Source organism: Atractosteus spatula, chromosome 1 (genome assembly GCF_055471065.1).
Source record: "Atractosteus spatula isolate fAtrSpa1 chromosome 1, fAtrSpa1.hap1, whole genome shotgun sequence".
NCBI classification, from domain to species: Eukaryota; Metazoa; Chordata; class Actinopteri; order Semionotiformes; family Lepisosteidae; genus Atractosteus; species Atractosteus spatula.
The window spans coordinates 48,071,040-48,089,955 of NC_142706.1; the positions used below are offsets into that span (position 1 = coordinate 48,071,040).

Genomic DNA, 18,916 nt, shown 5'->3' on the forward strand with positions numbered 1-18,916 from the left:
CAACATTTTTGCAAGATCACTTAAACGCTTTGTTGCAAACCACAAACTGCATGCAGGATACAAGGTGGGTTTTCCATTCTGCAACACAGGCAAGCTTTGGGAAGTGGCCATTGCTGACTGATGTCCATTTTCCCCCAGCCATTGAACTCTGCAGCTCTAAGCGGTCATTGGCTTCACAATGACACTCCTCCCCAGTTCCTCCTTGCTGCTTAGTTTGGAGGAATGTGTTGATCTCAGTAGTGTCTCGAGGGTATGATGCTTTATGCTTACATGGTTGAGATTTTGCATACTGTATGACACAACCGCACAGAGACAAATGAGAATTTCTGTATTTGTACACAGAGGGCACATAACTAATTACAATTAAATTAATTATGTAGACCGTTCAGGTCATTTTTGCATTTTAATTTCTGTTGATCAAAGCAATAACAATCCAATCATAACTTCTCTATTTTTTCCCCATATTATCAATTTACTTTTTTTTTTTTTGCTTTGAATGTGTGGAATGGGATGTAATAATAATAATAATAATAATAATAATTCCTTACACTTATATAGCGCTTTTCTGGACACTCCACTCAAAGCTCTTTACAGGTAATGGGGACTCCCCTCCACCACCACCAATGTGCAGCCCCACCTGGACGATGCACCGCCAGCCATAGTGCACACAGTACGCTCACCACACACCAGCTGTCAGTGGGGAGGAGAACAGGGTGATGAAGCCAATTAATAGATGGGGAGTATTAGGAGGCCATGATTGGTAAAGGCCAATGGGAAATTTGGCTAGGACACCAGGATTAACACCCCTACTCTTTTCAAGAAATGCCCTGGGATTTTTAATGACCACAGAGAGTTTGGACCTTGGGCTTATGTCTCATCTGAAGGATGAAACCCTTTTACAGTATAGTGTCCCCATCACTGTAATGGGGCATTAGGACTGCCACAGACAGCAGGGTGAGCGCCCCCTGCTCGCCCCAGCTTCAGTGAGCTGCCAGTTGTGAGTAGCAGGGTGATTTGGCTGCTGTTGTGTATAACGAACATCAATTGCCTTGACTGCAATTTTTAAGCAATAAAATGTGGAGTATGAATGCTTTTACAGAGCACTGTACATTACAGCTTGTAAAATGATATTCGGAACAGGCTGATAAACTGAACATTAATATGATGGCCAGGAAAATTCAATTTAATTTTTGAAGACAATATCACTTCTACATTTTCCACAAACAGCCTGGTAAAACATAAACCCATTTAGATAACATCACCTAAATAATCATCGCATTAAAGGCATTTTCTATGCAGCTTTCAAAAGGATTTGTGCTCAATCACACACTTTAAAAAGTGGGCCTGATGTTAAAGATAACGAAAAAAATGCATATTCAATATACAGATGTCACAAAGAAACTATTAAGACTATACATATCAGACAATCTACTGAACGAAAAAGGACACTATAGTTTTTAAATAAACAGTATTAACACATTACCTCATATGAAGATAAACCAGTTTCTGAGATTAGATTTTGTCAACCTTGAAGACAGTTGCAGCACAGACATTTGTGATGCTGTTTAACAGCTCATTGCCTTCTTGATTTACTTTCATATTAGAAATCCACCATTACTTAAATGATTTGACTGAATAAATGAGTAGCAATGAACTATCAAATACTTTCTTGATATGTGGATGGCATGACTGTGGAAGTGTTCTACAAACTTAACACTTGGAAACAAAACTGCATGCTAATGCTAATTTCATGAACTGTAAATTGTTTCTACCTACAGAAACTTAGTATTTAAAAGTATTAGCTTCAAAGTGACTGGTTAAAGAATGCTCACCCTTCCACAACGCACACAAACCTAGCCCTGCAATGCCAGTTAAGAAAAGTCATTGCTGAGGCCTCTGGTGGGGCTCTGCTGGAAGGGAAGCTCGCCTGACAGGGGTCATGTCACAAGCCGAACAGCACTGGGACAAGTTGTGCATTGGAGGCACAACTGGCTGAGCACCTCCAAGGGCAGGATGGGATCAGCTGGTTCTCTGCAACATGGCTATTCCTGTTGGCTCACAGTTGCAGGTATGAGTATCGTCAGTCTTCTAATCGGCTGTGAGCCGAAACATGAAATCAATTGACTATTCCAAATTGGGCGAAGCATAACACAGTTAGTTGGCAAAATTGTTTTTAAAAACAAATGCACTGCTACAGTATGACCAACTCCGACAACCCCTAGAACAACTAAATACAATGTGATTTTACAGTAGACAATTATTTGAGAAGAGAAATTGTTTTGACAGCACTTAATCATTTTGTGATTTCAAATAACTGAATAATAATTGACCTAATTTTGAATCATGTTGAATTTTTTTTTTATCAGTTTACTCTCACAGATTGATACATTTTATAGCAAAGATTTACCATCAACATGAAATTTGTTCTTTTAACATTGCACGCATTGACTTTACGCAATTTCAGTTTATTTGATAGGGATTTTGTATGAGACTGTTCTACATGTCAGTTCAAACTTGACATTTTATCTTTGGAATGTTTCTCTGCTTGTAAAGGGTTGAGTGAAATGTAACATTCAGTAAGCACAGGTTTCACTCTTACATTGAAGGACTGAACAGTAAAGCTGAAACTCTAGAAGCATTAGGAGTCAATTTAGTAGGAACTTTATCCTCAACTATTTCACACAGCTCCATATCAAACAGGCTGCCAGTAATCTTTTGTTTTCACAAAATAAGTAAAGGTGGCTTAATGAATAGATAAATGTTATCACATGAAGTGATGAAATCACTTTTCTAATCCAGCTTTCAATTTACCTAAACTCAAGTATTAAAACCACCTCATACCAAAAGAAGGTTATGACATATGTTAAAAAAAGCTCAAATAAACCTGTGTGAAATTCATGCAGGGCACAGATGCTAAATGTCAATTCTTTAATGCATCTAAGTGTCACACGTGTTTTCAAATAAAAAGGACTTATGCTTCCACACCCTTTTCAACAGGATTTGCAGGATCATAAAATTAAAAAAAACATGGCCTATGAAAACATGACTACTTTGCCCTTAAAAACTTGTCTGGATGGGTTAATGTTATTCATCCGTGCACTTTTTGCATGTACAGCAGTTCTGGAATGAATCACAAAATAATTTGGCAGGAACTCCATCTCAAATGTAGACAATTCCTCCTTATAATTTTAATGCTCCTTCCAGATACTAGAATGCTTTAATTGTCTTCTATTCCTATTATAACAAAACTCTTAAGTACAAAACCAAACAAGTTTACTTAGTGTTTCAAGATTACCACTATTTCCACATGTACTTTCGTTTCTGAAGGTACTAGTCATCTTATAAACTGCATGGCATTCAATGGCATTCAATGTGCTAACAAGCTAAATCATTATTAAACCAACAAATATTCCATGATGGGTACTAGATTTTATTCTCCCTTCAGCCTTTTTTATATCATAAAAGTTAAATGCATTGTTGTATTAAATATTTGACTAATCTGAAGGTGCATAAGTCCACTGGATATGATTCTGTTGCTTTGTATAAAAGTGGCTACACAATGAATAAAAATAAGACTAAGCATTACAGCTTCTGTCCATTTTGTAGCAGCCTCAGACCAGAGAAATAGTGTAGGACTACATCTTTGCCTGTCCATTACTGTTGCCCATTTCATTTCTAGTTTGTCCAACTTAGGGGACTAGAAAGAGAATAGTAGTAGCCTCTTAGTCAAAGACACTACACAACTAGCAAATTAAAATACTCGAAGCACACTTCTATAAAATAGCTATAGTGGTTTCCAATTAGGGTCTGTTTTACAGGGTCCTCTACATTTCTGAGGGGAAGTAAAAATTAAAACCACATTACTTCAATACAGTAACAACTTATTCCTCCCTTTAGAATAATATGGTCAAAGATTAATGCAGTATATAAAAGTATTATACTTTTTCAAGCTACAAAACAATTTTGTACATTTAGCACACATAAAGGATTTTTGTAAAATAATCCTTAGTTTAGATAAAACAAAATGTTACTATGATCAAGAATACTTTTTATCTGTTTGTATTATCATTTCAACATTTTAAAATCTAGTAAATGCATCTATTAATGTCAAACTTCTTGTTTTGCATGAACATTGTTTTACGTAACTCTTAGTTAACGTCATAAGAAAAAAATGACATTACATCATTGCAAACCACTTTAAATTGGCATGTATACATATATATACATACATAATGGATTTTTCCTTTTATATATGTCCCTGGATTTGTTAATCATCTCAGCTTGCACATCTTTTTTAAAAAAATGCATGGTTAGAGTAATCCACCATATTTCAGCTTCAAGGAGCACACTCTCCATTGACTGGACAAAATAAGATGTCATTCACAATCAACACTGCCAGCTTATGGGCACGTAAGTAAAAAGATGTTACTCTTCTGTGGTAAAAGAAAGGCTACTCTAATCCTTGACAGCAAATATTGATAATATTCACTAGGGCTCATCTCCAAAGTGAACATAGATGGGTTTTCGAGAAAACGTCTCAAAAGTAAACCATTTTCATAACTCAGCAGTGTGTAGGTGATGCATAAGAGCAACACATTCAACTGTATAGAGTTGTTCATTGATTGTTTCAATGTTCCGTTGTTTTTGTCTAGAAGTGAAACAGAATATCTCCTATATTTTGTTTATATATCTATATATATATATTATATATTATATCTCTCCTAGAATTTGTGACTTTCAGAGCTTTCCAGGCCATCAAAACTTCTATTAACTGGTGGAATGCATATATTTTTGCCTAATATCTCATTTTCTGTATAAAACTAACACGTCCACAGCACAACAAATATGAAAAGCAATACTATACATGATTGTGCTTTAATGTATGAAGTGTAAATTAATTTGCCTATCCAGCCTATCCAAAAACATTAAATATTAGAAAAAAGCCATAATCCTTTTCGCCCTAAATGTGAACTTACATTCCCTAACAGAGTTCACTCCACCAAATACAATCAACATAAGAAGTATCATCAGGGCAAGTGAATCTTTAACTTTTTTGACTAATAGAACTGTAAACTTACTTTAGAGTCTTCTGTACTTCTTTTCTGAGGATCTCTTTGCTGTCAGGGACATAAAAAGAAATGCAATATGTTCAATACAATCATGTAGATGCATATATCCGTAGAAAACTGGGAGGAGATTTTTAGAACAGACATTTCTTCCTTACTCAAAATAATTACACAAAAACCTACAGTTTAATTGACATTGTTCAATAACTGAGGTCAACAGATGCTACTCAGAAATCACATCAACTTAAGATTAAGAAATGAATCTTAAGAATTTAAAAGTCTATAGTAACTCTGTAGTAATGAAGTTATGAGATACCCCTGGACAGTTAAATATTTCTCAGTGAGACTGCAAGTCCTCATCATACTGTTGTACTTCTACTATTTTTGACCACGTACTTTATCATACAACAACCACCTCTCAGGTTTCAGTGTTCTGCCACTTGAGCTTGATCTACACACCTATCTGTGAAGTCAAATGAGTATAACACAAAAAGCCATAAATCCACATTGCACTGAAAACACAAAACCAAGCTGAACCTCTGGAAAAAAAACAAAACTAACAAGAACTAAAATTACCAAAAAAGCCATATCTAAAGAAAAAATGAAAATTCAATCTAATGAAGGTAAAGGTAATTGTAAAAAAAAAAACCTATGGAAAGTCAGCATTGCTTGGTAGGCTCTTCTACATTATTCTGAGGTAGCATTGCACTTTTCTAAAAGCCAAAATATAACTTGCTAGTGATAAATGAGCAGGTTCTCCCTTGCTCACTCTAATCTGTATGTTATGGTCTTGGCTAATGTGAGCTATAATTACATTAAATCTGCTACTTGACAATGCCAATAATTATGTAAAATTAGCTCAATAAGAACAATGTAGACAGCCAGGAACATACAGATCCAGCCAATCAAAATGAGAAAGGCACGCTGCGTTAAAATGTGGTGGACGTAGCGCAACATACTGTACCACAACATACCGCATGTTTTTTTAAATTGGATAACAGTATCCAGAAGCACCTTGTAAAACCGCTAGGTGGAGCTAATAAAGCTTAACGTCTCATGTACAGCATTTGAGCTGTCGCCAGAAAACGCCCTGTTTCAAATCCCGGTAATTGCTGAGGGACAATCTTTTTCTAATTCAGAATTTAAGTTGTATATTGTTTAGACTTTTAATCATTTTAAACTGTGTATTACAGCATGTTAAACATTAAACATTAAAAAGTCTGTTTATTTTATAAAAGCAAGATTGCTCAGTTCGACAAAAGAAAACCTTCCACCTTATTCATAAATAATTTAATTATGCATCAATATTTTATGCATCAAAGTCTTTAACTTATCAATTTACAGTGGGTTATGGTTTTAACATGCTTGTTAAACATTTAACATTATTAAGCTTATAATAATTAAACATTAATTAAACTTTATAAAATTAAAAAAGTTATGATGTTTTATCCTTTTCTAAGAATACATACTGTAGTAAGAACACCACTTGCTGTTATTGTGAAAATATAAATGTTGTAGTGATTTAACATCACTTGATAGCATTACTTTCGGTTTGTTTCTTATATAGCCGAAGACATAAATATAGTCCACTATTATAGCTTATTGTGAACATGATGCGTCTCTTTCAGGTTTACATCCGAATTGAGAAAATCTATATTTTGTCTGAATCCAAGGTTCAGCAGCCAGAAATCAGCCAACAATTTAACTTGGAATGAAAAAAAAAATCAACTGTACTATATAGTGCACCGCCTGGGATTGAACCCAGTCTGACAGCGTCATTCAACAGGAAACCAGCTGGCTGAGCTAAAGGAGACCTCAGCCCAGGTGCCTGATTTGCTCTGGGAGGTCGTTTCTGGCAAAATTGGCTCTGGAGTGTGTATCTGGATGAATTATTATACGTGATGGTTTTGAGTTTAAGGATTTCTTCACGGAAATCTTTAAGTTAAACAGGAGAGGGTGGAATGGTTATTTTTTACCATTGCCAGTAATCAGAAAACAGCCCATCAACAGAATCAGCAGATGATTTTTTTTTAATTTTTAAAAACAAAATCAAAATTAAGATACAATGACGTGTCCCTGCCCAACATTGCATGACTTTAAAAGCTGTAAAAAACTGGTTTAGTTAAAAAAACAATCGCATCTGTATTTATCACTTAGTTTTTAAAATTAAACAACGTAAATTGTTATCTTGGTCTTCTAAGTCCCTTAATTAACTTTAAGCATAGCTTTTTCACCATTTACATTTATTTTTCATAACATTGTTAAACAAAGCAGGAGCGTATTGTCCTTCCTAATGGCATCACACATGGAAAGATTAGATTGTAATCGTTTTTATTTTTTTAAATACATTTTAGCAAAATGTCATCTATACAAAAAAAGTTTTATTTAATGCCAATTGATAGATATATTAATATAGAATCGTGTAACTAAGTGGCTAAAATATCACAGATGGACATTTCGGAAACATTTTGACACGTTTCTTTGAAAAAACTTTTATTGTTCTTGTAGTGGTAATGGACAAAGCTCTGCACCCAATGGTTCAAAGCGCGATCAGAGTATTATGGTCGGTTTGTTTCTTATATAGTGAATACATAAAAACAGTCCACTATTATAGCTTGTTGTTGGCTCTGGCATGAATTTGTGTATCTGAATAAATACATGATGATGGTTTTATGATTAAGGATTTCTTCACGAAATTCATTAAGTTAAACAAAGGAGGGAAGAAGGGTTATTTTTACAATTGGCACTCCCAAGATTCTGACTGATTTGATTATCCTCATTTAGCTGAAACAGATAAAGAAATCATGCATTAGTTATATGTATAGGAAGGCACTATTTTATTAACAGACACTCTGACCCAAACCTGTGTCATACAGTGATATAGACGTGGATAATGTCATCCCCATTAAACAATATGCTTATCGCGCTAATTCTGCTAAACTAGAAGCATTGCAGAAGGTGATAAACTGTACATTATTAACTGGAGCACAGCTGAGTTAAAAGAAGGAAGTCTGTGAAGCCCCCATATTTATTGGTACCAAACATTGATGAGACGTCACAGTTCTGTACAGATTACAGAAAAGTGAACGCTGAAACTCCACCAGACAACGTATGTACTGTTTAACCATAGTCAAGGACCGATGCGCTGTTCCCTTTTGTAACAGGGTTACTCCCTGGAAATTAGACACAAGAAGAGTATTATTGGACAATGTGTGGCTCTGGCAGAATTTATCTGTATACTGAAAAGTTATAGAGGAGACATGTTGTGTATTGCCTCTTTTTACACTTGTAAGAACATTTCAATGCCAATATGACACAGAAGATGTTATTAATAACCTTTTAAATCTAAAGCTGTTAACTACTTCACACCTGCATGTCGAGATCACTGGGGGCTCTCCTTGACAGCTGACACTCCTCCATATGCTTAAGTGAAGAATTAATAAAAACACCAATGTAAACGTCATATTTACAATTTGTAGAAAATAAAAATGGTTGTAAAGTTCTCTAAAGCGTTCTCAGTCAAGAATGAGAATTCACGTAGAGAGCTGTGTCAACATGATATGTTGATCAGCTAAAGAGGGAAGAAAACGCTGTCAGAGAAAACAATGTTTCAGTTGTAAAGAATACAGAGCCCCCATTCAATTGCAGCCTAAACCTTTCCCCATACACCCTGCCCCTGCAGCGATTGGAATATACACAAACAAAGCACTGAAAGCTTTACAGTAGATGGTCAGGTGTTTTGCAGACGTAGGGATAGTACGTAATTCTGGCTTTTTTTTTTACAAGATGTGGAAGAAGTGCAACAAATTATTACATTGCGAATTTTAATATTATTGATTACTAATAGTTTATGCTAACATCTGACTTTCTTATTTAGATGTAAATAAAACATTGAACTAAGCATGACATTCAGAAAAAACAATCAAGAAAAGACTGTGGTATTTGTATAGATGAAACTTTTCTAAACGTTTAATAAAAAATAGAAGCTGTTGAATGGTCTTTACAGTTAGTGGACGGTGCGCTATTTTTTTCAGCAACCCGCTGATCAGCTTAACACGATTTTATTTCTGTACTGAATGCGTGTTTTGTTAACAAAATTAAAGTGTTTAAAATGTATAAGAAGTATAAAGAACTTACAGCTTAGACAAAGATTCTAAGCTGATTGTGCGGAAGAAAAAACACCCGTTTTTTGTGCATAAGTGTTTTTAACCGATTTATATATATATAAAGTCTTTTCATGTAGATTTAAGGTCCTTCTTTCAGTTAGATGGCATGATTAGCATGAAACAACTTGGGGTTATTGTTATGATTTCTCTATTATTGAATCCCTCAACATGTTCACTTGTGATTATTTTGGAAATATATTGATGTTCCTTTTAACCACATTGCTGCCAATACTGTTGCAATAGACAATTAAATGCTCAGAGTTTTTAATGTTGGGCGCTCTGAACGAGTTAAAATTTGATGCAATACAAATAAATGTATTTTCCACAAGTTATACTGTAGTGGCTTTAAAACTATACAACATCTCGCTGTATGTATGTGGCACATCTTTCTTCAAGTTTTAAAACTACAGTATGAAAAAATGAGTGTTAAAGAAAAACAGGACATTTGATTGCTGGTTGCCTTATGTTAAAGGGCAACAATGACTCAGAGCATGGAACTGAAAATTAATTCCCATTCTCCAGAACTGCCTATTCTACAGTACATGACAAACACAGTGGGGTGGAACACCTAGCCTAGCCTTTGTGAGAAGTACGGAGCTGCGTTACATAAAGTAGCTGAAATGGAATATACTAATGGGTAAAGGTTAATTCCAAGTAGGAAAGAAAAGACTCAATGTGTCTCCTCTATAACTCTTCAGTTTATAAACCGTCCAAGGTCATTTATTATTAATAATATCTTCTGCATCACATTAAAATTGGAACGTTTTTTACAAATGTAAATCCACCCATTTTCTAACCGTTTTATCCAGGACGGGTAACAGTTCACCAATAATATTTGGTAAAATTTTTTACGATTTTGACAGACTTCAGAATGCTTCGACTGATGCTTAAAAATGTAAGAATGTGTACTGTGGTAAGAGCACAGAACATCTTTCTGCCTGTGAAAAGATTTGCATATGTAGTTTATTCTTGTAACAGGAAAATACAGAGGGAGTTTCAGAAATTAAACGGAGGTCTGGAACACCCGGTCTCAAAAATGGACATTTAACAAATTGAAGGATGTGAAAATGGTGAAAAATCACCCCGAACAAAATACAATTTTAAAATACAAGCAGTTTGAAATCATTAGTTAATAAATCACTTAACTTCAAACATTTTGTGATATTTAAAAATACAAAAAAAAATAATAGTGTCCATAATATTAACTATTTTAGTTTTTCAAAGAAATGTTTATTTTTTAAAAGAAAGCTCAGGCCAGGAGCTTGAACCCCCGACCTCCAGCATGCGAATCACACGCCAAAGCCATTACACCAACACACTGCTTGACAACTTATGCTATAGCTGAAAAGGGCAGGCAAAATGTGTCCAAGTAATCACGGGTGAATGAGTCAAATTGATGCAGATGTTTAGAAAGAAAGTGGACTACGGTAATAACTTAAGCTATATGAAAATATCATTAATTTCTTTAGATACACGATTCCATATAATATTCCCTATTAATCACATTTGAAAAGAATGCTTTTTTTACTGCGATAATGAGTACAAGTATTCATAGAAAAGGTTAAAACATTATAACCTTTTATGAAGTATATAAACTTAATATAGTCAGAAGGAGCACATAAAAACGTTTCCAAAATAACCACAGTAAATCCACAACATTTTACTGCACATTTTGAATGGCTGCATCTGTATATGCTTTGATCACAGGGTGTGTTCCTTCAGGTGGAAGACTCCCAAACTCTTATGTTAGGCATCAGGGCCTTACACTCACAGGCAGACTGTGTACCACAATGACAACTAGTTCTAGCACATCTGAATGGACTCACCCCTCCTGCCTTCAGCAGCTTTCTCCGGAACTCCTCAGTGGGGTTGTTGAAGGTGAGCTTTTCACAGCGGAGGTGGTTCACCGGGGGGTGACCCTCGAGGTGCAAAAATAAGTCGTAGTCAAAACGGACTTTCTTGGGCTCTTCCTGTTCAAAAGAAGCGCAGGAAAATGCATACATGTACAACAGTGAGGAATATGGCAAAAAATAAAATCAATAATCCCCCTCCCCCACCCAAAGAAAAACAGAATAGAAAATTCCAAGTTGATTCCTGGCAAAAAATGAAAACACTGTCCTATTATACATCCTCCAGATACTATTCAGTTAAAGAAAATACTATTCAGTTCATTTAGATTCTACCAAACCATCTATTGAAATAGACTGAGTTTGCTTTTACAAGCATTTTTAAAGCAATTTTACGCAAAGAAAAGTTGCTCAAGGCCAGATGTCTCCAGCAGACTCCTACGCTGAGAACATACGGAAGATGATGACAGGTTTGCAGCTGCTCATCCGGTCTGAGCCACTACTAGTGTTCACCACTGCAGGATTGCTTGTAGCCAATGAGTCACTCTACACATCTTTCTTGGTGCTGAAGGAAGAAGTCCCTTTTGCAGGTAGTGTAAATAGTTCAGCCTTAAAGGCTGAGTTTTATTCAAACATTGTAAAATTAAAAAAAAATAAAAAATTATGCAGACAACACAAACAGAAAGCCAAGTTTCAAGCTAACTAATGATGTTTGCTGCGAGGAAGATCAACTATCCAGTGGAGCTGACTGCAGCCCCACTACAGACAGTATCTGCCACACGTCCACAGTAATAATATGTCAACAACAACCAACTGAACTTTCTGAATTTGAAAAAACATGTCAAGCCTACCACATTCCAAAAGAGTCTTCTTCTGGAGGGATGACCCACTCAAAATCATAGTTGTGCAAATAAATGAAATGATGCAAGTAGTGCAAGAAAGTTGTTTGGCAGATTGATAGCCAAAATGTTCCAGTAGCCAAAATTACACTCTGTCCCACTTCTCCGCAAGTTCATCCTCTACTGTACAGATACCGCAGAGACGCACCTCAAGTTTCTTGTGGACATTTTCTGCTGCAGTTGCTGCCAACTCATGGCATACAGGTTGCACATCCTACTTCATAACAAAAAGCACCTATTCTGCCAGTTATCCATGGCACACCTGAATGGCCTGTTGGTCTCTCAAGCTGGAATATTACTTGGCAGAAGAATATTTAATGTCTTCAGAGGTTTCCTGTTGACTTCTATATGTATCCCCTTATATAGTTATGCTTCCCCTTTCAAAGTATATCCATTTACAGTATGTTAAAACTCCTGTGTATGGAAAGTAACAGGTTCTCAGGTTGAAACCTCCACTCACCAGAGCCTATTCAGAGTGCAGTTAGGTGATAAACATGGGGCTAGAATAGTCATCTTTCTTTTAAATCTAAAGGTTCTTCTTTGGAAAAAAAATGTATTAAATTTTATACATGTATCCACATCTCTTACACAGTCAGTTGTGGACTCTTGAGAATTGGAGCGCTCCAAGACACTGCACTCAAATAGCTCATTATAACATGGTGCTAACAGAGATGTTGTAATATCAGCATTTTTTACTTATAACTGACATGAGGGAGTCATTGGGTTATTTTCTTTAGTATACTCTCCACCAGATAATTTTAATGACTTTTATATAAAAATACCTGACCAGGAACAATAAAATAAGCTCCGTTCTCCACAAGCCTTATAAATCTACTTATCCAGGTAAGTGCAGGTGTCCACACACTGTCGATCACAAATGTTGAAAAAGTGAACATACAGTAAGGCCAAAGCAACATTTTGCTTTGAAAAAACAAAGTAAAAATTAATCCAGAGACATAACATTCACTTCACTCTCAATGTCAACACCGAAATGATAACCAGGATGCCCTTTTCTTCCACATGTTTCAGCCAGCTAATGGATTTTCTTTCTGATAGAAACATTTTATCAGTACCATGCACTTTTGAAGATGAAGAAAACAACTAAGCACTCAATTAGCACTCTAAGAGTCATGCATGTAGTTAAGGCAGTTACTGAAATATACAACCCTTGATTAACAAGAGGATGCAAAGAGGAAAAATACATTTGTCATCAGGATGCCACTTAGTCCTGGTAAGGATCACAACAACCCAAAATCTAGCCGGGAAGAACAGGGCACAAAGCAAGACTACAGCCCTGACAGAATGCGAGTCCATCAGAGGCCACACACACAGGGACAATTTAAAACCACCTATTAACCCACCTCTCATGTCTTTGGAAGGTGGGAAGAAAAGGGAGCCCTGGCAAAAACCCACACATACAGGAGGAGAAATGTGCATCTCTAAATAGATGGAGCCACTAGACTGGAATCCAACTCAGGACCAAATGTTGTTAATTCAGCAACTCAAAAAGAAAAAACCAGCACTTAATTTGACACATCATAAAATATAAACCCTATTATATTGGGGATTTTAGTGTAGGAGGACAACAGTTTCTTCACTTTTGCAAGTAAAAATAAAAACTTTGCATGCTTAAAACAGCTAATTAATCAATCGTCTACACAGCACTGCTGCAACTTAACAAGCTCCTGTGACAAAGTCACAGTACGAATATCATCGTTCACCACATTACAAAATCAGTCCTGTATCAAGCAAAACAAATGTCCCACATTAGCCACTACTGACAAAGTTGTTCCAGCAGCTGTAGATCTCAAGGATAAGACCAAGAAAAACACTACAGCTGCTAGCGAGAATAACTCATCTGCAGGTAGTCGCGTTTTCTGAAGTCCCAATTAAAGCAGGATGCAAACACCCCATGACTACACCTCAGTCTCGCACCTGCCTACCTTCACAATGGCGTTAGAACGTTAGAAGGCTGAAACTAATTTGTTCCAATTATGTCTCACATTTGAGCCCAAATAACTTAGGATCCGCTTCTCCACACTGCTTCCCCACTTACATTAAAAAGGTTACAAACAAGAGGAGACTATTTAGGCCATCTAGCTCCTTTTGCAGTTAATTGATCCAAGGATCTTATCTGGCCATTTCTTTAAAAAAGCCAGAGTATCGGCTTCAACCACATGGCTGAGTAGCTTCTTCTGGACCCCCACAACCATTTGGGAATATTGTTCACAATGTTATTTCAAAAGATGAAAAATAAAATTTGTTGAATAAAAACAGTCAAGTTGATGGAAAGACTCCTTTAATTGAAGGACTGGAAGTTGCAGGATTGTAAGCAGAGTGTTTAACAACAAGCAGGGTTGTGTAAACATGAGTTATTTGTAATGCACCTACTGACTGAAAGTTAATTTGGCTTTGCAATTCCATTTGCCTTGGATTAACTGCATTAGTATATTCTGGGTTAATTACCATGAGGCAGCAGTGTGAATTAGTAGTTACTTGCTGTAGTCTAAGAACTGTTAAGAGTATAATTTCAAATTCCAGATGCATGGCTGGACGCTTTGAGCAAAGTACTTTACTCAAAATTGTTCCAGGAAAATGTCCAGTTGTATAAATGGGTACAACTATAAGCTATTTCTAAAGAGATCAGACAAATTAATAACAGCCTACTAATTGCAGGACTGAACATCTTGATTTACAATTCTGTATTTTATCACAGAAAAAAAGAGCTCATGCTTTAGAGTAAAAAAAACTCTTAGGTATGATTCACATTTTTTGAATTTTCACACACAGCATAATAGTATTTTGGTTGCCCATGTGGGTGGAAACAACAAGGTTTCTGTAATGCTAATATAGTGCAGTTCTTTTCAAATTATTTTACTCACTTTAATCACAATATAAAAACAACTCCTCACCAGAGCAGTGTCAGGCACAGAAACCAGTTTCAATATGGCATGTTAAAAAGTCAGCAAACCCTTTTAAAATCAGCAGGATTGCTGCAGCAATTGTTCCTAAAACGTGATTTGATCATCTCCGTCATAATAATAGAGTGACAGTCCATGCCCAAACTAGCACATCAGGTTGTAGTACGCCAAGAGCACAAATCTGATGATCAATAACGTCCGTCACTGACACACAAAGGATTTTAAACTTTGATTCATTAGGTCTTTGTTAAGAAAGCACATGAGCTTTTTTAATTCTCTTTTTCAAACAAATGTGCTGGTAACCTACTGAGCTCAAGCAGAGATGTGAAGGTGCAGCTTGTAATTGACATTGTCACTTCCTCTTCAGAAAGATACTGGCGCCACTCTTCCACTATCTAAGAAGCAATCCAGCTATGTATTACACTCTGAACATGACTGCAAAGAAGCATCATGAAATCGGCCTCATCAGGTGTTGGGCCTTTCAATCATCTACCTCATGGCATGTCATACTGTATGTGGGCCCAGTTGATTTCTTTGTGACTTCTCAAAGCATTAATAGTCCTCCCAACCACAATAAAAAATTTGAGGAGCCTCTATGTAGGCGTCCTAGAATTTGATTAGTCAGAGCTTCTGACCAATGTGATACTGCAGTAGACTAGGAAGTTGTCTGTTTTAAACATCACAAAATAAACACCTCCAGTATATCTCAGATGACAGGAGAGTGCATAACCACATGTGCTTCACTTTCAGCAGGCATGTTCTACCTCAGTTATTCCCTTTCCTTTTATCATATCTACCCAGCTTATTTTAAGAATGCAAGCATACACATACAAACACAAGTTGGTAAGGCAGAAATATTGAAATTCATTATAAATACAGTTTTATACCATAAGAATAAAAATAAAATAACCATGTCTTCCAGTAGCTCCTGAAACTAGCAAAATGGAAATTCACCAGCAATTGTTTTCACTGAAATGTTGTTTAGTAGAATACCTTGTTTTTGAAGTATACTTCAATGGGCAAGATAAAACCGGCGTACCCAGACTCTTCCACTTTATACGGTGGGTCCTTGCACACTGCAACAAAAAGGGGGAAGGAAAGAAAAATATGTTGAGTATTGATCTCTAATCTACACTTACCTTCAAAGACAAATGATCAACATTACCACTGATCCCATCTGACTCCATTAGGTGCACACTGCCCAACCTACATTTTGCACCCCTGGGAACATGGATGTAAAAATAAAGATACAACAATTTCACAGTTTATCAAATGTAGTCATCTGCTAAAGAAGTCAGTGTCTGCAGAAATGTTAGGTATTTTTCAAATAAACAATGATGAAATGAAGAGAGAAAACTTTATTGGATAAGCGGGCACAGTCACCTACAGTTCTCAGCACATTTAAGCATATTCCCAATAAAACCGCTTTTGTAACTAGCTCCAAAATCGTGGAGGTCAAATACTATAGATCTGCAGAGTACAGAGAATTCTGTCAGTAACCATGATGATGCAAGAGATTACTGAATGTCGTGATTACATTTAAAAAAAACTTTCAGCAATGCTTAAACAACTGAATAATGTAACAGGGTAATGGTATCACTTATAATACATTGATACTTCAGTAGCAATATGTAGGGCTAACCTTAATAGGAAATACAACAAAATAACTAATTAATATATGTGAATATATATAGAAACGTCTTTAGCCTGAATTGGCAGTGTCAACACACATATGAGCCATTCATTTCATGTTGACTAAGGAATGTCTCAGTGTCAACAATTTCCAAAAATGTAGAAAAAACTCCTGGGATCTCATTAATCAAAAACTCTGCGTTGCTCAGAGATACTCAAAAGAGTATACAGTCTTTTTATATATATATAGATAAAATAAATTGTTCCAGAGGCATTCATTTGCATTTTAATAACTAAAGCAGCATAATGTGTCTGTAGATTCTCAAATTTATTCTCTCTAATTTGCTAAATTATTAAGTAATCATACAACAGGCAGACTTAAGCTTTGTCTGAACCAGAAACTAGAAAAGTACAAGATCATGAGACTTGTAAAAACCAATCCTTAATTCATTTAAGAGCTGGACTTCTAAAAAGGTCAAGGGTCATTCCACATGACCTCAATTCCTCGTTGACCTCAGCACTTTTGATGTCAGTGAAAATTTTAAAAAAATGTTTATCCTTGGGGGAAATGATTAATCTGATTTCAAGTTCCTGAATGACCAACTAGTGAGGAGACGAAGGTGCTCTAATGTGAGACAACCTTATCCTCATCACAGATAAAGAAGGATCATTTTGATATTTTAAAATTGGTAATGAAAATGAGGTCATTTTGACTTGTTGGTATCAACTATCTCAAAAAGCACATCTCAAAATGGCCTCAATTATCTCAAGGTCAAAATTAGTTTGACCTTGGGGGATCCCACAGTGAGCAGGATTCCCCAAGCAGTACTACACAACTGACAAAGCTTCGGGATTACTCAAGCAGGACTCTTGTGACCGAGCAAGCAACCTTTGGCATCCCAAGCACCTGTTGACTTGTGGGACATTTCTCACAGATGCCACTGCTTCACCAATTGTTAACAATTCTCACTTTTTTTTTTTACACAAAGCAGTAACTTGTTACATGTCACCTCATTCAGTACACAGTTGAATACACCTAAACTGGGTTGGCTTATAAAATATAAACACAGAAGAAAACATAAAAGGGTCAAAAAGATACAGGAAAATTATTTATAGCCAAGGTAAGCTTTTTCTTTTAAACATTGCAACTTGGGCAGGATGTAATCATCACACTGTGCTTTACTATTCATTTGAATATGCATAAACTATGCACCTTCCTGAAACATCAGGTTTTGTTTTTATTGTCAAGACTATCACCAGCTGAATAATTTGATTTTGTAGGATAGTCTATGACAAACCGCTCAATCTGGTCACCACATATTTTAATAAAGATCAAAGTTGTCCATAGTATTATAGCACATGCAAAAAATGGAAAGGAATTTAAAGAAGCCATTTAAGTAACCCACCAAGCTCACACAAAAAGATCAGATCTTTCAGTTCAGCATGACATAACATCACTGTCAAGCCTCACATTTCTCCAGATTTGTGTAATGGCCAAGATTAATGTAAACAGTGCCACATCTTTTAAGCACATAATGTACAATAATGGAAATCAAGAACTTCAGTCCCATTTTTCTCCCTGTTCAGGAACATGCATTTCTCTAGTGCATGCCTCCACAAGTCACTTATTTTGATATTAAGAAGGTGAAAGTTATAATTCCATTAAAACATAGTATTTTATTATCCCAGCAAGACCAAAAACAAAATATTCCTACTTCAAAATTCTACTCTAGTCAAGTAGAATGAAGGTTTTACAAAGCATTAAACTGACCTCTTAAAAACTGGTGCCAATGCCACAGCACAACATAAGCTGTTTATTAGCCAACACTTGCAAAGAGTTGGAGTTTTTGGCCCTAAAAGTGATGTGTTCAGGAGAAAGTGGCAGGTTTCCAGGAATTCAAATGCTTAGTCAGCCTGCTGTCTTTAAGATGTGCTTCATTCTCTCTTTAAGAGTGCTTAATTGATCCTGACAATTTGGTATTTGAATGTCAAGAGAACGGTCATTAAACAAATCTGCTCTATTGGTCAGTTTCAGGCGTTAAATCTGATTGGGAAAATGAGTTCTCAAAATACAATGAACAATGAATAGGCCTTTACTTCTTCACACTGACAGTAACAATAACTCTTAATGTCCTCGGCAATAAAACATCACGGTAATCCATACCAATCTACTAAACAATCTTCATTTTTTAACCAGTGTTTTATCCTCTGTTTAAATTAATTGACTGACATCTGCACTGGCTAGCCAGCAATCTATCGTGTTGCCAGGGTAACAGCGGCTCATACTGATAATGTTGTATAAATATTTTGGGTCATGATTAATTGTGCAATTGCAGGTCAGGTTTAGCCATATGCAACTAAGAAGGTTTCATTTAAAAAACTGCT

At 35.9% G+C, this 18,916-nt stretch overlaps 1 protein-coding gene across 2 annotated transcripts in view; it reads right to left on the reverse strand.

Moving 5' to 3' along the window:
• mllt3 (MLLT3 super elongation complex subunit) overlaps positions 1-18,916 on the reverse strand; it is a 108,589-nt gene that overhangs the window by 46,919 nt on the left and 42,754 nt on the right. For both annotated transcript variants that reach the window (XM_088913253.1, XM_088913244.1), the window contains exons 2-4: positions 15,893-15,975; positions 11,059-11,202; positions 5,079-5,117 (exon numbers count right to left, since the gene is read on the reverse strand). In XM_088913253.1, the coding sequence (XP_088769379.1) occupies positions 5,079-5,117; positions 11,059-11,202; positions 15,893-15,975 (266 nt within the window). The remainder of the gene's footprint in view (positions 1-5,078; positions 5,118-11,058; positions 11,203-15,892; positions 15,976-18,916) is intronic.